Consider the following 21,714-nt stretch of genomic DNA (forward strand, 5'->3'; position numbering starts at 1 on the left):
TACGATGACAATTTCAGACCCCTCCATGATTTCTAAGTGGGAGAACTTGCAAAATAGCAGGGTGTTCAAATACTTATTTTCCTCACTGTATTTTCTCTAAAAGACCTCATCACAAACGATTGGCCTCTTTTTAAAGATGTCCTTTTGCCTTTGTGCTACTGGGTGTGGCTGTTATCTCTCCCCACCGGGTGGTCTCGAGTGCTTTAGTCACCAGCACACCGAGGCTTTTGTGAATGGGTCATGTTCTCGCTGTGAGAACATGCCTATGAGAATGTTGCGGTCTCGGCTCTCTTCCTTCGTGAAGCAGAGAGCCACCGCAGTTGCTTCCCGACCGGTCCATCCTGCGTTGAAACTCGGGCAGCTGGGTCAGTGAGCGCCGTGGCCATTTGGTTGTGGATATGGGAGTTCCTCAGGGTGGATTTAATGTCTCGTTCAGGGCTCGCGATGAGGATGAGTTGTTGGTCAGAGCCACCTCCACGAGGCGGCTGTACACACTGAAGTTGTGTTTCTTCGCAAATTGGTGTTCTTCCCACAGGAAAGAGCCACAGAGGTGTGTGGTCGGGTCTGTGTTGTCCTTCCTACTGGAGGTGATGGAGAGACCACTCCCTTTCGGGATCAGGTGGTGAACCTGCAAGTGCTCCATTCAGAGGAGGAAGATCCGGCCTTGTCATTGCTGTGTCTTGTTTGTGCTTTGCCCATCTATCTGGACCGCACACAGAGCTTTAAATGCTCGGAGCAGCTCTTTGTCTGTTTTGGAGGACAACTGAAGGGGAAAGCTGTCTCCAAACAGAGGCTGGCCCATTGGATTGTGGATGCCATTTCTTTGGCTTACCAATCACAAGACCTGCCGTGCCCCTTGGGAGGTCGGGAGCACACCACTAGAGTTGTTGCGTCCTCCTGGGCACTGGCGAGGGGCACCTCTCTAACAGACATATGCAGTGCAGAAGGTTGGGCTACACCCAATACCTTTGCGAGATTCTACAACCTGCGCATAGAACCTGTTTTGAACCATGTGTTATAGGGTAACAACAGGTAGGCTGGGCAGCTGGTCTGTGTATAGCTTGCGCCTTTCCCATTTCCAGGTGATAATGTGCGCTATCTTGTCCACAACAGTTCCCCGCAACTGGTGAACACTAGACACCTCTTTAATTTCTTAATCACTGCTCTGTGTCAAACTCGGCGGAGGAGTAAAGCCACCAGGCCAGTACTCGTGGTATGCCCCTTTTCAGATGAGCCTGTGTACTTGGGCTCAGTGCTCCTACGTGGTGATTTCCCCCCTTGGTAATCCTTTATGATGCATTACCACTGTTCGGTTTCCCCTCGACAGAAATTCTGTCTGCCTCGGCCACTGTTGCTGTGTACCCTCTCCGTAGATAGGATCCTCCCCAGTGGCATCATTCCATATGTGAACTTCCCCATCGGTAAGTCCATGTGAGGTATTATCCACATGTTAACCTCCCTCTGGACCTCCCTCTGGTAGGATGTGGTCTCTGTAGTACTCTCCCTCTTGGAGAGGGAAGAGCACATCCCCAGCGCTATTCTAGTAGGTGCTCGATGGGAAATTGCTTAATACAAAAATCAGGAAAGGCCACCACCTGTGGCCTCCTCCGGGTAAGTGCCTCCTCCCACCCTTAACGGGACAAGGGAGACACCTTACCTAACTCACTGGAAGGTCATGACGGGGTCAAGTGCTCTCTGTGAGGCACACAGGAGCTTCCCCGTGTCCGCTCCTCCATACCTTGTGACACGGTTCAGCGCCTGCGGCGTTTCGTACAGGAACCCCTAGTGTCACTACATCGACACAACGTCGAGTGAGTGACAGACTGGGAATGTCTTTTTACTGACGTAACCTCTGTTCCCTGATGGAGGGAACTAAATGTTGTATCCCTCCTGCCGTGGCGCTGAATCAACCCCTGACATGGCTGGGACTCTCTCTCAGCTCCTCAGCACAAATCTGAAGCCATCTCCTTTTATACCTGTATGTCCATGGTGGAGAGTGACATTCAAATTCCATTCACCAATTTTCATTAGCCTTTTCTGAATAAAGCAAAGGTGATTGGGGCTCTCAAGAGCGACCCCCTAGTGTCACTACATTGACACAATGTCTCATTCACTCCATCAAGGAACAGAGGTTACATCAGTAACAAAGACGTTTTAGGTTGACATTGTTATTGTTGTTTGTGGGTTATATGGTCCTTATTGATGTCCACATGCATCTGTATATGAGATTTAATGATTAATAAAATTCATAAAAATTTGAGATGCTGTTTTCACATAGTTTGTTAAATAGAGTAGGTTTCAAACTGTTTATGCCTCATCACACTTTTGGATTCTTGTAAAAAGGAGGATAAGCGTATTCTCATCAAAAGTTCTAGTTTGCTTAGTGATTATTAACTTCTCATGCACACACACACTTTTATCTGTGTAATACGCCTCCATAGTAACCATGGAATTTGGAATTCCTTGCCTTTTTTGACATCCTAAAGCTTTGAATGTGTGATGGATATATATTAAGCACAGGTTTCTCCAAGTTTGCTTGTCTTTGGGTGAGGACTCACTCAAGACCACACAACATGTTGGTAGTTGAATGGGGTAGAAGAAGAACAAAATTAATATTACAATTACATTTTAAATGAATCTCGGCATCCCTGCGAGTATCCTGCCATTTGATTTAGATTACTTCCCCTTAATTATATTTATTTAGGTGGCATGGTGGCTCAGTGAGTGGCACTGTCACCTTCCAGCTAGAAAGTCCCTGGTTCGAGTCCTGTCTCACCCAGTGATTGTGGAGTTTGCATGTCCCAGGCTCCAGTACCAACTTCGACACTATACAGGACAAGTGGCTTTAGAAGATAAGTGGATTGTGTTTGCATTTTTGGTCCTTTATTACATATATTACCAAACATTATTACATTTGGGGTATTTAATTACATTTTGGGTCAATAGTTATTACATTTAGACCCCTTAATTATATTTATGAAAAAAAAAAGGTTTGCATTTAGGGCCTTTATTACATATAGGATCAAATGTTTTTACATTTTGGGCTTTTATTACATATAGGAACAAAAGGTATTACATTTAGGACCTTTTAAATACATTTTGGGCCTTTGATTACATTTAGAACCAATTATTACATTTGTGCATCCTCTATTACAACATCTGGTCACTCTAGGTCCCAGATGTATATTAATTTATTCTGCTGAAGAAAAAAAAATGATTTTTAGAAGAATATCACTGCTCTGTAAGTCCTCAATTTGTAATGAATGGTGGCCAGAACTTTGAAGTTCTACAAAGCACATAAAGGCAGAATATATGTGATTCGTACAACTCCAGTGGATAAATCCATATCTTCAGAAGCGATGTTGCTGTTTACTGTCAATCTCCACTCCACATTTAATTCCTACTGGAAGGGAGGGGAAATTATATTAAAAAAGACCTGTTTCTCACCCACACCTATCACATTACCTCTGAAGATATGGATTTAGCCACTGAAGGTATATGGACTAGCTACTTTTATGATGCCTTTATGTGCTTTTTGAGCTTCACATTTTTGCATTGTATGAACATACAAAGCTGAGATATTCTTCTAAAAATCTGTGTCTAAAGTCACACACATCTGGGATGAGGGCGAGTAAATGATGAGAGAATTTTCCTTTTTGGGGACTATCCCTTAAAGTGTTCTCTATAGACCAACATTATGAAAAGTAGGCTACGTTCGTGAATCTTAAATTGGTTATAGGCTTATAAATTGGTTATAGGCTTAACTGAAGTTACACTCTCACATCTGAGTTTTGTAATACATGACAGATAATTTATATTTTATGTAACTGAGAAAGACTTCAAGACATATCTATCTTTTGCACAAATATTAAGAGTAGTATGGTAGTATATGCAATTCCTAACTCAGCGAAAGTGTCATATTACACAAAATCGCGGAACGTTTGGCGACCATGTGACCTCCCCGCACTGACTGAGCGTCAGCTGTGTGCGCGTGCGTGTGCTTGTGAACGTGTATGTGTGTGTGTGTGTTTATGTCTAAGCTAGTAAAGTGTTGTGTTTATGAATCCGTGCAGGGACTGAAACAGGGTCGATCCATAATGATCTGATAGAAGAAAAGGTAATTATGCTGTTATATATGTTTAAATGGCAGGTGTGCTTTTAAAGCTCGTGAATCAAGGTCGTCCTGCACCGCCGCTACATGATTAGCTGCCATCCCGTCTAGATAGAGAAAAAAAAAACAGATAACTTTTCATCACACCTTTCTGCTCGTTTTTCCCCGGCTCATTTCTGTTTAACAACGAGACGTAATGCTATTCTAGTCCCTGTGGGTGACATTGAATTTGTAACAGTGGAGAATTGTAAAAGACTCGGTGGCTTTAGCGGAAACTGCTAGCAAACATGTAAACGAAGATACAAAATGTTTGATAACAGTATTTTACAAACTTGCTTCCTAATATATAACTTAACACAAGGGAGTTAAAGTTATTATGCAATGACACATCTTTATGTGCTTTTAAAGAGAATAAACCGTAAAATGTGACACTCATTGTCGTCTGTCAGGAGGCTTATTATTACCTAATTACTCCGCTAAGAAGCGTGTCACTTAAAGTTAGGTAACAGCGTTAAGGGTGTATACAACACAGCCACACACTTGACTGTTGTACTAGTTGATCTATCGAAAGTTCATGCTTTCTATCTGCCTTTCAGTTTAACAAATACCCGTCATTAAAGCTAAATAACTATTAAATGATTCGAACAGTTACCCATCATAAATGCCACATTCTGGCAGTTGAATAATTTTCTCATCCTATTTGCTCTCTTAATAGTTCTATATCTTCCTAGTCTTATTATTTAATGCTTGTTATCCAAATGTTGTAACTTGCTTTGCCTCTGAAACGACTTTCCTTTTCTGCTGACGTCACCAAGCCCTATTCTTCAATTGCATAATGTTAATACCTCCACATTCGACTGAAAACTCGCATTCAGGGTTTTATACCTTATGGATACGGAAGTCCCTACTTTTTTTTTTTTTGTTGCTTGTTGTTTCACTCAGATATGCATCACATTATGGAAGCAAAATGTGTTGCAAACGCACTTGACTTTTGAACTTTTTTTTTAAATTTTTTTATCTTCCTCTCTTGTTCATGACTATGCTGGTAGTTAGGTGCTGGGATGGCGGTGTGCGCTCTTACTGTGCTAGACGGGCTCGGGGAGGAGGCCACGGCATTGGGCGGCGTGGTCGTCCTGTTCCTGGCACTGGTGCTCGCCTGGCTGTCTACCCACGTGGCCGACCGTGGAGATCACATTCTGGGAACCATTCTCACTGTGGGCGCCCACGCGTCCCTCATCGGTTTGGGGGGTCATGACAGCTACGCAGGCTCGCCTCCCAGCTCGGAGCCTGGCGAGCAGCCAGATGAGGAGCCCGTAGAGGAGGAGAAACAGGAAGAGGATGGAGAAGATGTGCCGGGAGAGGAGCTGCTGGATATTCAGGGTGGAAGGAAGAAAGTGAGTCGTGTACATGGAGATGAAAAGGATGAGGGGAAAGAGGAAGTGATGGAAGAGGAAGAAGAGGATGAGGCCACCAGGATCACAGTGAGACTGAAGTTCCTGAACGACACAGAGGAGCTTGCTGTGCTAAGACCTCAGGACACAGTAGGACTGCTTAAGAGGTAATGATTTAAACAAACACACACTTTTGAAAAGGATTAGGTGCTGAAAACTTGGGGTGGGAGAATTCAGAATCGTTCAGTTTACACTGAAGCACAGTGGCCCGCACCAGAGAAATAAATACGTGCGTTAGATACACATACACTAAAGTCAGTCTAACAAACATGACTGTTCGCAGACTAGATGCATCAACCACTCGACCATGATCTGAGTCTTCTAGTAGAAGAGAACAAAGGTTGAACAGCGCATACAAGATGCTTGATATATTTCTGAAGCATCTACCCCACTATTTAATCTGCTTTACTATCACCTGTGCTGGTGAGGGGAGGAAAAACTGAAATCTGCACGCTCACAGGTGCTAATTTCTCATCCTGGACCAGCAACTTCTAGTTGTTGTTATAGTTAAAAATTCATTGAATTGGTATAGATTCATTTTCATTAATAATTAAATACAAATTATTAACAATGCTTTAAACAAAAAATATGATTTTATTATAAGTTGAAATACTTAATAGTATTTACATAATGTGACTTGTTCTGATTTTTAAAAACAGCTGTTAAATAAAAAGCTGAAAGGGAAAAAAAAAGTTTAAATTTGTGTGAGTGTGTGTTGTTTTAAAAAACAATGCATCGAGAATTCTCTTGTAATCGAATCGTTACCATTTTGATCGTAATCGAATAATGAGGCCAGTGAAGATTCACACCACTAATGAAAATAATGTTATATTTTTTCTCTAAAGTGTAGACAAGCCTCTTGTTTAAATATGAATGGGAGTAATCGCTATTCTCAAGGTGTCAGATGTAGGAAAGGAAGTCACGCCTTTCGATTAAAAGAGCCATTTGCCTTCGTGGCAAATGCAATTTGGTCATTGCCAAGAGCAATTGTGGGATTTAAAATCCCAGGTAACATTTTTAACAAATTATATTTACTTACAATTTCACTCAAAACTTTAACTTTGTAAAAGTAAAAAAAAAATCAGTGTTAGAAAAATCTTTTTGCAGTTTGCTTGCAGTATCAAAGTCCTTTCAAGGCAAGTCAGTCCACTCAGCGGCCATCTTTTAAATGCTCCTGGGCAGCTATTTTGTATGGATATACATGCCATACAAGTGCAGCTCCTATCTACTTCAATGGGAATAGACCGAAATCTCCAAATTAGTTGGTCAAGATTAAAGAACATATTTCAAATCAGCAGTAAAATCTGACAACACTGATATCATAAATTGTGCTTCTTTTGCTCAGTTCACACTTAAAAAGTGCTGTTTCGGTGGTTCGTAAAAGCTCGCCTGGCAAACATTTAGGAAAACTTCTAACCAACTGTTCAACACCTTACTGCCATTGGTCCACGTCATCGGTAGGTGTGACCTGGAGCGCCACCAACCTTGACACTGACAGCTCATTCTATTTATCTTGTTCAGTCAGTCAAAATCAGTCAACAAGAACACACTGGTGTGTAGTGTTATTAGCGAGCTGGTGCAAATTTACCTACATTTGTATGATCGTTCATGTAGAGAAAATTTTCTAGACCATGTCATGCAATTTTTGTTTTTGTTTAATTTGTCTATAAAAGGAATCAAATCTACTCGAATGCTCTCAAGTGCCCATTCACTTGTGTGCCATCTGCAGTGAAAGACATTTACACATGTGCCCAAAGTAAGCCTATCATCATTTTTTTGTCTTCTCCACATTAACACGTTTATACACTGATCTTTGCAGCAGTATCAGTGTCATCATAAATTACAATAACAGAGTATAATTGGTGCATATTATGGCGGAGCATTAGCATCATGAATTAAAAATGTAAGTCAAATTAAACATTTTATACTGCATATACACTCACCTAAAGGATTATTAGGAACACCTGTTCAATTTCTCATTAATGCAATTATCTAATCAACCAATCACATGGCAGTTGCTTCAATGCATTTAGGGGTGTGGTCCTGGTCAAGACAATCTCCTGAACTCCAAACTGAATGTCAGAATGGGAAAGAAAGGTGATTTAAGCAATTTTGAGCGTGGCATGGTTGTTGGTGCCAGACGGGCTGGTCTGAGTATTTCACAATCTGCTCAGTTACTGGGATTTTCACGCACAACCATTTCTAGGGTTTACAAAGAATGGTGTGAAAAGGAAAAACATTCAGTATGCGGCAGTCCTGTGGGCTGAAAATGCCTTGTTGATGCTAGAGGTCAGAGGAGAATGGGCCGACTGATTCAAGCTGATACAAGAGCAACTTTGCCTGAAATAAACACTCGTTACAACCGAGGTATGCAGCAAAGCATTTGTGAAGCCACAACACGCACAACCTTGAGGCGGATGGGCTACAACAGCAGAAGACCCCACCGGGTACCACTCATCTCCACTACAAATAGGAAAAAGAGGCTACAATTTGCAAGAGCTCACCAAAATTGGACAGTTGAAGACTGGAAAAATGTTGCCTGGTCTGATGAGTCTCGATTTCTGTTGAGACATTCAGATTGTAGAGTCAGAATTTGGCGTAAACAGAATGAGAACATGGATCCATCATGCCTTGTTACCACTGTGCAGGGTGGTGGTGGTGGTGTAATGGTGTGGGGGATGTTTTCTTGGCACACTTTAGGCCCCTTAGTGCCAATTGGGCATCGTTTAAATGCCACGGCCTACCTGAGCATTGTTTCTGACCATGTCCATCCCTTTATGGCCACCATGTACCCATCCTCTGATGGCTACTTCCAGCAGGATAATGCACCATGTCACAAAGCTCGAATCATTTAAAATTGGTTTCTTGAACATGACAATGAGTTCACTGTACTAAAATGGCCCCCACAGTCACCAGATCTCAACCCAATAGAGCATCTTTGGGATGTGGTGGAACGGGAGCTTCGTGCCCTGGATGTGCATCCCACAAATCTCCATCAACTGCAAGATGCTCTCCTATCAATATGGGCCAACATTTCTAAAGAATGCTTTCAGCACCTTGTTGAATCAATGCCACGTAGAATTAAGGCAGTTCTGAAGGCGAAAGGGGGTCAAACACAGTATTAGTATGGTGTTCCTAATAATCCTTTAGGTGAGTGTATATTAATTGAATAATTGATGAGTGGTTAAAACAGCTTCTTTTACTGTCCTCATGTGAATTCTACTCATGAGTCGTAAGTCATTGATGACACATTTTTAATGTCATTATTAATTTAGGTTTTGCTGAGCATCCTTACATTTAAATGCACTTCTAAACACCTCCCATAGCGGTGTGATGGTTGACTGAATGTTTGGAAACAGTAATACATCCTTCATAAGAGTTTATAAACCAGCTCAGAGGTGAATCCCAACATTAAAAACATTTTAATTTTAAGGAAAAGCATTTGATACTCAGACAAAAAGACAAAGGTACAAGACTGTGTACTAGGCCTGTTACGATTATTAAATAATCATCTGATCGTGGTTATTTGATCTAACCACGATTATTGCGCACTTTAAATTCCAATAACATTTTACTTTCCAAATAAGGGAATGAACGGCTTGTTTGAGTGTCTCATTCAGTTGAACTCTGACCATCTCACTGAGCCGCACCGCAAACTCTGAAGATCATGTGAAGTTTAACCACTTCAGAACCGGACTTGAAGCACTGTTATGCACGCGCCATCTGTGGAAAATCAAGGATTTTATTGAGTGCTCCCAAACCAAAGTGCTCTGGTTTCACTTTAACAGTCATGTAATGGCAAATGTTGTTGTCATTGTGGGTTTATACAAAAAGTGTTAATGACACGCAGTGACAGAGAAGCCCTTTGTCAGGCCCGCTTACTCTATTTCTAAAGAGATGATGGAATGAAGAAACGCAGAATCTCAAAGGTCTGTCTTCATGTGAAATAAGGGCTTGTGGGTTTAATCAGCGAGCCTTAAAGTAATGTGTTAAAGCGAAGACTTTTGGACAAATATTTTACTATTACATTCTTAATTATAATAATATAATAGCTATTCGGATTGGCTTGGTTCCAACAACAACAGTGTAAATGCAAAAAGGATCAAGTCTAAAGTTGACCATAAAGAGAGAGAAAAGTTAAATATTAATAAATGACTTCTTAAGGTTTATGAAGCACGCATACACCTATGAATAAAGTATGAAAATTTGTAAAACTATTAATCATTATAATCATGAAAGCCCTAAAATAGACAATTATGGTCTGCATTTAAAGATTTATAAGTTATCGTTAAAAATCCATTTGCCTATGAAAAATAATTATTGGCTTTTTTATTCAAGAACCAGACTTTTTGCACTCTGTTGCATGGTTTCCATGTAGAACGCTACAAGTTCTGCCTCATCCTTGCAGTGGCCCTTTGAGGACGCAATAGTGCCATTTAGAATTCACCCGTAATCTTGACAAACCGTTTTGGAGATTTGAGTCTTTCCCCTTTTAATTAGACAGGAGCTGTACTTGCATTACTAAAATATAAATTGTAGTCCAAAACTCAAATGTTCCTCATTCTTGTTTCTCAACCTTGTTTGTTTATCATCTCTCCCTCCCTCAGTAAATACTTCTCTGGCCGTGAACATCAGATCAAGCTCATCTACCAGGGCCAGCTCTTGCAGGACCCCCAGCGGTCTCTCCTGTCTCTCAACATCACCCACAACAGCGTGCTCCACTGTCATATCTCCCAGGCACTGCGTGAGGCCAGAGCAGAGGACAACCCCAGAGCTGGGGCGAGCTCCATGCTCAGCGGGGGGCTGCGCTCGGCTGGTCTGGCTCTCAGCACTGGAAGCCTGGTGGTCCCAGTGTTCGTGGTGCTCCTTGCCGTAGTCTGGTACTTCCGAATCAACTACCGTCAGCTTTTCACTGCACCAGCCACCATCTCCCTGGTTGGGGTCACCGTCTTCTTCAGTTTCCTCATCTTTGGCATGCACAGTCGATGAAAAGACAAATGGACAGATGAAAAGAAGCATCCCACATAGAGGAATAGTGCCAATATTAGGGAAGAAGTGTGTAGAAGAAAAAAGAAACTATAGAAAACAATAGCAGCTCAGTGACAGCAGAGAATGTTCTCAGGGAGCCCTTGTGGCTTCTGGTGCCATTTAGAAAATGACTGAAGCTGTGTGTGTATGTGGTGAAATTGTGCACTAGTTCTTTTAGTTTAATTGCTGAGCGTGCACAATGTAACTTTGCTGTATAATTTAGCTTCTTTAAAAAATTGCTGATATAATTATTCAATCTCAGCCTGAAGTGTATCTTCTCTGTGTGAAGAGAAATCAAGATTTCATGTCTCACCGCTCTTCTCATTTGAGGCTCATGGTGTTGCTTGTTTTACCGGTAATAACACTATCTTCTATAGTAGCGAAATCTCATACGTGCCGATCATAATGCACAAATAATAATGAACAGCTGTGGTATACTTGTGTTAGCAGATTTTATGAAACAATTTCCTTTTGTTTTTGAATGTTCGTTTGTCAGTTACACTGTATTTATCTCAAGCTTGTGTTTTTGACATGACAAGTCTGGCTCAGCATGTCAGCTGCTATTTCTGCACTTGTTACAGCTCATAGTCATTATTATCATATAGGACATAATTTTATACTGTATGATGAAGATTCTACATGCCACACACTCCGACAGTGGAGTCTTGTGGTTCAGTTAACAGTTTGACATCTTGTATATAAACAATGTATTTACTGCAGATAAAACCAAAAAGGTGATGGGGTAACCTTGCAAACACTGTTGGACAGTTTGATGGTTACCTTATGGGTCACAAATTTGCTTTGTCATAAATATTGTCAAAAGTATCTGCTTATTTTGTTTTAGGGAAAACTTGGCTACCTGTTCTCGCAGTCTGTATTGCAAATAACAAGTATCTTTTAAAACAGCTTTGTTTTTGCTGATGCAATAATTCAGAATAAAATAGTTAATGATTGAAACGTGTGCTTGTTTCTGCATGTGTAAAATACACACAAGACACTTTATCAAATCTGGATTGAGGACAGGGTAATTGGGAGTCCTGAGAAATATTGAGTTTTATTTATACAACTATAAAGTTAACTACAAGCCACTGAGAGAAATCACAGTAAACATAGGGCATACATACACCTACCCAAATCAAAGGTATATCCTGTGTGAATTGTACCGGGTTTTTGTATTTTTGTCTTATTTTCTCATCATGCAAGCAGTTCCATTAATACTGCTGCGATAAAGAGAAAGATCTCTGAGATCATTTAAAATTCAAGTCATGAAATTCTCAAACAAAAGACACATTTCACTTAAAAGGGATCAAATCCAGTCAGTATAGACTTAAGTGTATCTTCAATCACTATTTGCACTTTTGCCCCAATAATTCTTATTCTTAAAACAAGCTGACACCTAATATAACAAAGTGCTCTGAACTTTTGACCACTGAAATTTTTAGCAATCCAAACTCTGTGATCCGAGGAAATGCATAGCACACAATCACACAGAGGATGAAATATAAGTACTCAAATAAGCCATGATTATAAAAAAAATTACAAACATTCACACAGTAGACTAAATTAAGTAAAAAAAAAATATATATATATATATATATATATATATATATATATATATATATATACATATATACGCATATACACACGTCAAAACATAAAGCATATTAACAAACAACATGTTGTGCATTCACAGATTTGGCAGAAAGCTGTCAGTAGCGCTAATGAAAATCCATTGTTTAGCAAGATATCTGAGTTTGAGTAAGAAAGAGTTTGAGTTGCATAGCAAGCCGCTGAAAAGAGAACAACAGGTTGCAGTAACGTTACCAGGACAATATGAGGGAAACCAGTAGAGGACATTGCACAGATTAACCTATGTATTGACTACACTCAATAAGTAACATGAGCCACCAGGGACAAACTATTTGCAACATCCCACACACACACACACACACACACACACACACACACACACACACACACACACACACACACACACACACACACACACACACACACACAATCTGTTTAACACATCCACACAAACATGGCACATTTTCATCATGTCACTGTAAACCCCAAAATCACATACGCACGTATGCAATAACACAGAATGACGAAAAGCATAGTGTAAAAAGAAAGTTGTGCAAATACAATCTTTCTCTCTCAAACTTGCATCCACACACAAAAATAAACAGTCACCAAAGGAAATCACACCAATACTGACTTTTCACTGTGCAACACTGTGCCATAACAAATGTGTTCTCTTATAGTCTATAAATCATAGAAATGGGATTTATAATGGGTAACTTCTAAATTAACCCCACCCGATCTTCCCTATCGTAAACATATACACCACAAGTTCATGTTCCTTGAAATGGTGGAAACCAGAGATCATCTAAGAGATCGTCTAATCAAGTCAGTCATGATCAGGCAATATCCAGGTCCCAGAAACTATACATTGATGCATGTTTTTTGTGTGTTTGAAAGACGTGTTTAGTTTAGGTCATCGTAGATACTGAGGGTTGGGGGAACTGGCAGTTTTGGTCGTTTTTTGCGACTGGGCAGGCCCAGTGCATTCTGAGAGCTGCTGCAAATCCCACCTCCGGCCACTCTCTCTCTGTCTCCTCTCTCTCGTTCCTGTCCTTTATCCCTCTCTCCTCCAGTGCTACTCAAAGACAGTGTGCTGGGCTTCTTTTTCTTAGGTCTCTTGGATTCAGAGTTGTTGGTGCCTAGGATGGAGACAATAAATAAGTGAAAGAGCAAAGGAGAAATGTTTACGAGTGTAACAGCCAATTAAAAATATCCAATATCCTGTATCATTGATATAATTTCTGAATTATACATTTAAAAAATTCAATTACAGATGCTATTTTGTGAAATATTTATATTTATTAGCTCTTCAGCTCTACAAATACTCTGAAATACGATTTAATTAAGACAATAAAGAAGGATGTCTCACGACTGCTCCCATCACTACTTCTGTAAGCCCCAAGTAACCACTACTGTATGTGTGCAAGGTACGTTTTTGAATTTGGTCATACTATGCTGCAGAGCTGAAGAAGTTAATAGTTTATTTCTATAGGTCTGTGGTACTTAATCGTTGAGTTATGAAAGGGATTTAAAAATTAAACTTGTTCCGTTTCTCCATTTGGCACCCTTGTCAATTTGAACAAACCAGTATTAACCATATCCTGTATATTTTTTAAACATGTTAGAACCAAACAAGAGGGTCTGTAGACTTATTACATATAGGTAAAGGCTACAAGAATTTTAGTATGTGAAAGAAAAGCTTTACTTTCTCTGGAGTTGCATTCCTGCATGGATCGGGTCTTGTTATTATAAGGAGGAAGTACTAGTAATTTTGAAATGTAATTTGTAAAAAGAAACTCACTGGCTTTTGAAGATGCCGAGTCTGACGGTGAGATATCGGAGGAGCCGTCCCACTGGAGGCGGGACATGATGAGCTGGCCATCAGGGGCATCATAACCATCATTTTCCAGCATTGTATCAGAGTCAGGTAGAGTCGATCTATCAAACAGAAATCATGGCTTGAGTCCACACAGTGACAAGCGAGCACAAAATCCACCAGTCAAGTAGTGATATTATTAACTTAAGAAGCCCAGATCAAAGAAAAAAGAAACTGATCTTAAACTGAAGATACATTTACAGATGTTCTGACATTGTCAGCCGTCCATGTCAGCTGTATGTTTTACCCATTATTCTACAGGTTAAAACCAAACAGTGAAATTGTATCAGTATTATTTAAGCACTTTTTGCAAGTCACTCTAGAAAAGAGCATCTGCTAGATGCATTAAATGTAAATTAGTTGAAAAGCCTGTCAGCTTGAGAGACATAAGTGTGAATTAGGGTCAATACTTTTAGCTTTTCACAATAATTAGTTTTTTGAGCAGCTACTACAAGTGATCAAAGCTTGATGAATAAGAGGTGAATTAATAAAGGGATAGATGTAAGGAAAGGAAAGTGGGACAGAATGATGATTATTTTCTGACAGGGAGAGGTCAGGGTTGGGAGAAGGGGTGAAACTCACGCGGACGGCCCAAGGAGGAAGACCCTTACTGCCCTCCTCTGTTCGTCCGTGTGCTGGGGACACCGCTGGGACCTGCCAGGACACAACGTGGCATTACGCACTGCACCAGAGACAATGACCGAGCAAGAAACTGAATGAACATTGCCAGCAGGATTTGAGAAGGGGGCTCTAAGGTTTGATACTAGCAATTAGGGAAGAGGTTTCAGTGCTGGCTGATGTTCAAAAAGATTCTTGCTTTGTAAAACAAGCAGTGCTTTGAAACAACCAATGACTGTCCAATTGGGAAAGAATGGTGTACTTTGTCCAATTGGAATGAAGAAATATTTTTCAAAAGAAGAGAGGCCAAATCAAAATGACACCGCAGAGAAAACTGAAAAGTGAACCAAACAAAAAATTGGGATTTATGTTGAGTTGCCAGTTGTGTTCCGTAAAATCAGTCCCAACATAACATGATCATTTTCATTTACACAAATGAAAAAGATCATGTATTCACACATCACATGCACAATCAATTTCTTGCTCTAGAGCAGCATCTACACATACATATAGTAATACATATAAGCACTCACAGTCAAAAACTATGAATTAATGGGCAAAAGCAATGACCCCCTAATCACACGATTGCATTTTTGACTTCACTGCTAGGGTTATTTATTCTAGTTCAATGAGAATAAATGAAGTTAAATTAAGGATTAAGAGTATCAGCCAAATATTATTTGCATTAATTATAAGCATCAGTCTGATTAAGCCGATACTGGAAGCAGATAATACCAAAAATCAAACTTTCTGTTGTTCATAATTCTGTTCATACATTTTATTACTACAAGTTTAACTGAAGTTCAAAAGTATTGATCAGTTGTAAAGTACTAAACAGTTATCCATCTTTTTTTGTGTATGATAATAGTTTGATGCCGATTTCAACTGAAGCAAGTACAATTCTTGACCTCAACTTTAGTATTAATACATTAATACAAAATCAGGCAAGACAGTGCAGATGTATGGTGGTCGACTTATATGGGTATTTAAATGGCAGATACAATTTAATAACAAATCAGATGTACACAAAATGTATCAAATAAAACAAACACTTACAGTACTGTGCAAAAGTCTTTCAACAAAAACATTTGTCTTAAGATGGGTATATATATCTTCAGCTTTAGTGTGTCAATAGGATAGACTCCCAAAAATTGCTTTTGCAAATAGAAGAACAGGGAGCTCTGCAACAGATGCCATGGCCACCACAGAGCCCCCACCCCCACTGAGCATCGTGTCCGTCTGAGATTACATGAAGAGACAGAAGCAATTGAGACAGCATGAATAGATAGAAGAACTGTGGAGAATTCTCCAAGAAGCTTGGAACACCCTATCTGCCAACAACCAAGAATAACTGTGTCCAGGTGTACCTAGAAGAATTGATGTTGTTTTAAAGGCAAAGGTGGCAACACAGAATATTGATTTAGCTTTTTTATGTTTACTGGACTTTGTATGAACTTAATTGATAAATGAAAACTATTTATGGCATTATTTTTGAAGACATCCTTATTATGCAACATTTTTCACAAGTGCCTAAAACGTTTCCACAGTAATGTATTAAATGCAATATTTACTCATATTTGTATAAACTTTAAAAGAAAATGAATTGAAAACAGAAAGTGTTGACTATCCATTGACAAATCTATTGGTATATTTTGGAACTGACACAAGGGAAAGTTAACACTTCTGTTAAGGTCGATGCCGATGATCGCTAAAATAACCAAATATAGGCTGATTAATCGGCCAGGCCGATATATTGGTCTATCATTTCAGATGTATATACAAGCTGTCATATTGGATATCAGCCATAACATAAAATAATTACCGGCTATCAGCCAAAATTTCTATATTGGTACATCCCTAAATCCAGATCTTAAGCCAACAAAGCTCTAGTCTCGTTTATAGTCTCATTAGACTTCTTTAACAAGACATTTGACTATGAAGGCCAAGACTATCTCTTATTCTGGCTATCCCAGGGTTAAAATGGTGCTAACCTCTTTTCAAAATCACAGGTGAGAAACATTGCTTAATGCAGGGTGAAATGTGGCCTTAACTCAGGGCTGAAAAAAGGTCTCTCTGGAATGGTTTAACAGACCTACTGATTTATAAGTTGTATTCTTTATAATATAAACCTGCTGAAACAGCTGTGGATAAATACTTACTGTTTGTTGGCAAATGAAAAGACGACAAGCTTTAGACTGCACAGCAGTCAATAATGTAATGGAAAAAAGTTCAAAATGTCAAAGGACTGAGGGCTGAGTGTACCTTTGTGGGCATTTGTAAGAATAAATCCCCGATGATGTAATTCTTTTTTATTCCTCACATAAAAAGGTATCTTCCTTTCGGTTTGTTCACAAATATTGAGTGAATTCTTACCGAGTGCACATCTTCTTTGTGTGCTCTGATACGACCCCACATTGCTGAGGAAAGAGAGAGCTTGTTAGCAAGAGCCATTCATAGGACTAACCAAACTCTTCCGGTAAGTTAATTAAATTAAAGGGACTCAACATACACAGAGGTTACATAATGCATTATAAAACATTTACATGTTAAAACTTTTTTTACTTTCTGTAACATTTAGTTTGTAACAGTAAAATCTGTTGCTATGTCTGGCCCAGTCAGGTCATTTAAACAAACCTTTAATTCCAATTGGTGCTGCAAATGTTGCAGAAATAACACACGTCACATTTAAGGCTGAAAGGCTCATATTACTTGCCGGAAGAATTATTTAATTCTGATTATTAATATTCAAAACTACTGTTGCACTATTTGTGTCATTCCTTGATGATGATGTTTTAAGCTGAAGAAGAAAATGGAAAGACGGTTTACCGTAGTCAGTATAGATCGCAGTTCCTCAGGTCCCAAAGTCTCATAGCTAATGCCAGAACTGTAATTATACTGCAAGGGTGAGACAGTAACAAATTATTGTAAGTGATGTGACAGTGACAAGTTTAAAGAATTTGGTAAAAAAAATCTCACCTTATAAAGGTCTGGATTTACACTATTGCTAAGCTCTCCTGTGGTGACAAAGAGAAAAAGGGTTTGAAAGAGATTCACAAATTGCTCCTCAGCCTTCTGCACGGCCATGTTGTGAACTAGAGCAAAGAAAAAATACATCAACTGCCAGCTAGATACAAAAAAAAGAAAAAACTCACCATTTTTGTGCTTCAGAGATTTGGATCTCCTGGGAGAGTTTGGATTCTAAGAAACACAAGTTAAATTTTCAGTAGTTACAGTGTATTGATTTTACAAAGAACATGTGGTTTGGATTTTCAACAGGTTTGTGTCACCAAATTATTTTGATACCTTCTCTGACTTTCTCTTCTTGGCTGTTGGGGACAAAAAATAAGAGATTTATGAACTCAATTATTATTCAAATCAAGTCTATGCTAGATGACAAATAAAAAAACATAACAAGCGGGAATAGTAGTAACCATTAAGGCAGAAACAGTTGTAGGACATGAGGACAAGAGAGAGGAACTGAGAAGACTGGATGAGCTCACCTTTCTTTTCTGAACCATAGGACCAGTCATTGTCATTGATATCATCATTGTCTTCCTGATCACTTTCTGATTTGCTTGTGTTGTTGCTGCTGGCTATTCTGTAGAAAGAAGAGAAAAATTGTCTATAATTCTCAAAACCATCACTAGAAGTTTCCTAAAGAGATCGAAAAATACTATTTCCTGGCTACTCTTTGGGGAATAATTAGTATTAGTGGTACCTATGTCATAATGTCTCCCTGAAAAAATATGTTATTTTTTAAGTTATTTTTAATAAATAACCAATTAAAGGAATAGTTCATCATTATTAATTTGAGAGACCTTTACACTCATCTTTTCTTTCTTTCTAATAATTTTTTGGGGCATTTTGCCTTTATTATTAGGAAACAACTCCTGAACTATTTTCCAAGCCTTCAAGTATGACTGACCTGCGGTTGGCTATTCTGCTGCTGTTGCGACCCATCCCGAGACACTTCTCCAAATGAGGAGCAAACCGTGAAGCTGCAATACTGCGGCTGCAGTTTGGACATACACACTCTTTATTCTTCCACTGGTTGTACACCTGCCCAAAGATGTCCACACCTGGCTGGTCCACTATTTCTACATCAGACAGAGTATATTGTAGAGCAGTTTTAGAAGTATGCAAATCCAATCTTATTGATTACAAAATAATGGCAAGATTAAGAAATGATAACTTATGTGTGTTGTTGTTTTTTTATTATTATTGTATTATCACTGAGTCACCGAAATCCTTCATGCTTTCTTGGTCCGTTTCATCCAGGAAGAAATAGCCTTGTTTGACCGCCCTGTGCACCTCGAAACACAGCCCCAAACATGCATCTTCTACTAAGTCTGAGTAAACGTCATGAGCCAAGGCCTACAAGAAACAACCAGAATGCTTTTATTAACAATTTAAATGTGTTCTTCTCATGTTTCATGAATGAGGAGCATTAAAGGAATAGTCTGGGTTCAATGCAAATTAAGCTCAATCAACAGCATTTGTGTAATACACTGCCTGGCCCAAAAAAAAGGTTGCTGTTTGGATTTAAATATGCAGATATTTAAGAGTCTGTGATTGGATCCTTATTGCATCGATTAATATGTTTCAGCTGGCAACATTTCTTTTAACCCTAACTTATGCAGTGTGTAGGTTCTCGTTTAAACAACCATGTCAGAAGATGTGGTCATGGAAAATATGTTACAGTGTTTCAGAAGGGGCAAATTATTGGCCTGCATCAAGCTAAGAAAACAACTAAGGAGATTGTTGAAATCACTTCATTTGGGTAAAGAACAGTCCAACACATTATTAAAACCTGGAAGGATAGTGGTAAACCATCAACTTCACAGAAGAAATGTGGTCGGAGAAAAATCTTGAATGATTGTGATCGAACACTAAATGACTTGGTCAAATCGTAAAAATCGACAGTAGAACTCATGGCTATGTTTAATAATGAAAGTAAGAGCATTTCCACATGCACAATGAGACAAGAACTTACAGGATTGGGACTAAACAGCTGTGTAGCCACTAGAAAGCCATTTGTTACGGAGGCTAATTGAAAGAAACGACTTCAACTTGCTAGGGAGCATAAAAATTGAACTGTGGAGCAATGGAAATAGGTAATGTGGTTTGATGAGTCCAGATTTACCCTATACCAAAGTGATGCATAAGGTTGTCGAAACAATGCCATGATGAATGCATGCCGTAATCAAAGCTAAAGGTGGTCCTTCAAAATATTACAGTATACTACTTTTTTAACCAGGTAGTGTGATATTGATTACCACAACAAAAAAAAAAAATTCTGTAAAAAATGCAAAAATCTGGGTTTCAGTGAGGCTTACATGATTTTAATTGGCTTGTTGGGCACGTGGCGAGTTGTGCGTGGATACCATGGAGGATAGCGTGAAGCCTCCACACGCGCTACGTCCGCAGTAACGCGCTCAACAAGCCACGTGATAAGATGCACGGATTGACAGTCTCAGACGCGGAGGCAACTGAGATTCATCCTCCACCACCCTGATTGAGGCACGTCACTAAGCCACCATGAGGACCTAGAACGCATTGGGAATTTGACATGCCAAATTGGGGAAAAAGGGGGAGAAAATCGAGAGAGAGAAAAATTCTTTACCTCTAGCTTGGTGTTATCCAGGCCTGACAGAGACATATCATCCATTTTCATTTGCAAAAACTATTGAAGGGGAAATCTCATTGTTGACATAATAGAGAAAGTGCTGGAAAACACTGAAAAGCACACACACAAAACAATTAAACAAAATGTGTATTACATCAGTCAAATTAGCTACTTATATCTAATAAAAAAAGGCAGCCCATCAAAACAGTGCTGAAAAAAATGCCCTTTTACCACCAACCTCAAATTCAGAGCTTTCAGTAAAACAGATTATCTGTGATCACTTAAAGGGATAGAAACAGATCAATATTTCAAGTCCTTTTTTTATACCATAAATCTCCACCTTCACTGTTAGTAAGTGAAAGTGGAGATTTATAGTATAAAAGGACAAATATAGATAAGATTTTTATCCACACCTATCATATCGCTTCTGAAGATATAGATTTAATGTCTTATGGATTACTCTTATGCTGCCTTTATGATTTTTGGAGCTTCAAAGTTCTGGCCACATTCACTTGCATTGTATGGGCCAACAGAGCTTAAATGTTCTTCGAAAAATCTTCATTTGTGTTCAACAGCAGAAAAAGGTCATAAATATCTGGGATGGCATGAAGGTGAGTAAATAAGAGAATTAAATTTTTTGGGTGAACTATCCATTTAAAACACCTTAAACCCCATTTTCTTAATTTTGCAGATTTTATTATTACAAGCCCCCCATTTTATTTTCGAACAAAAACAGGCTCGATACATTTCCATTCAACGACATACTCATATTTCGATTTTATTTTTTGACATATGACGAGCTGACACGCATGAAATTCAGTGACCATGGATGGGCACATAAATCCCAAAAGAGATAAAACAGGGCCAGTAATTTATAACCGTTACACCATGGATTTAAACCTAATAAACTGTTGAACTTGTCCGTTTTTAAAATTCGGTTTACACAAGTAAACACAGCAGACATTCACGACTGGCGCACTGCCCTATTTTCTCTCAGATACGTCTTTTCATATGAAGTGCGGGTTTCAGCAACAGTTTCAAATCCGTGAGAAATGTGATACAATGTAACTCGTTAAATTGACGTCGCGGCGCTCCAATGTATTTGTAGCGCTCGAGTTTAAATTGTGTTTACTTACCAAGACTGAACGGGCCGGGTCTTGTGTCAATCAGGGACCTGCTGTTTTCGAACTTAAAGACGACAGATAACCTACATGTCCAAAACAAACGCTTACATATGAAGATAATCGAAATATCGTCTTACTAAAAGCTTTAGATGTCTCGTTGAATAAGTTGCTCGAGCAAAGATGATGTAAGAATATAAAAGAACGCTGCCATTTTGGCTCCTGTCAGACATCACTAGCCAATTACCAATCTGAGGTGACACATCGATTCGGCTGAATTAGCATGCAGCAGT

General features: G+C 39.2%; 2 protein-coding genes across 5 annotated transcripts; one reads left to right on the forward strand and one right to left on the reverse strand.

Annotated features, from left to right (window-relative positions):
- Positions 1-3,978: 3,978 nt before the first annotated feature.
- On the forward strand, positions 3,979-11,541 carry LOC127652590 (transmembrane and ubiquitin-like domain-containing protein 2). Its single transcript, XM_052138817.1, has 3 exons — positions 3,979-4,117; positions 5,161-5,669; positions 10,170-11,541. The coding sequence occupies exons 2-3, from the start codon at positions 5,173-5,175 to the stop codon at positions 10,549-10,551; spliced, it is 879 nt and encodes a 292-aa protein (XP_051994777.1). The 5' UTR covers positions 3,979-4,117; positions 5,161-5,172; the 3' UTR covers positions 10,552-11,541.
- A 67-nt stretch (positions 11,542-11,608) lies between these two features.
- Positions 11,609-21,652, reverse strand: atxn7l3a (ataxin 7 like 3a). 4 transcript variants are annotated; one of them, XM_052138805.1, is made up of 14 exons: positions 21,437-21,652; positions 20,298-20,410; positions 18,916-19,048; positions 18,600-18,771; positions 18,175-18,272; positions 17,978-18,000; positions 17,827-17,872; positions 17,651-17,688; positions 17,501-17,569; positions 17,048-17,091; positions 15,731-15,913; positions 14,639-14,710; positions 13,982-14,118; positions 11,609-13,319 (listed from the first exon to the last, which is right to left on the reverse strand). In XM_052138805.1, exons 2-14 carry the CDS (start codon positions 20,346-20,348, stop codon positions 13,084-13,086), a joined length of 1,302 nt encoding a protein of 433 aa, XP_051994765.1. In that variant the 5' UTR covers positions 20,349-20,410; positions 21,437-21,652; the 3' UTR covers positions 11,609-13,083. The 4 variants fall into 4 exon arrangements, with proteins under 4 accessions (XP_051994765.1, XP_051994766.1, XP_051994767.1 ...); XM_052138806.1 differs by lacking the exon at positions 21,437-21,652 and adding an exon at positions 20,011-20,220; XM_052138807.1 differs by lacking the exon at positions 15,731-15,913 and having other exon boundaries at positions 21,437-21,650.
- Between the last annotated feature and the right edge of the window lie 62 nt (positions 21,653-21,714).

This window comes from Xyrauchen texanus, chromosome 12 (genome assembly GCF_025860055.1).
Source record: "Xyrauchen texanus isolate HMW12.3.18 chromosome 12, RBS_HiC_50CHRs, whole genome shotgun sequence".
In the NCBI taxonomy this organism is placed as follows: Eukaryota; Metazoa; Chordata; class Actinopteri; order Cypriniformes; family Catostomidae; genus Xyrauchen; species Xyrauchen texanus.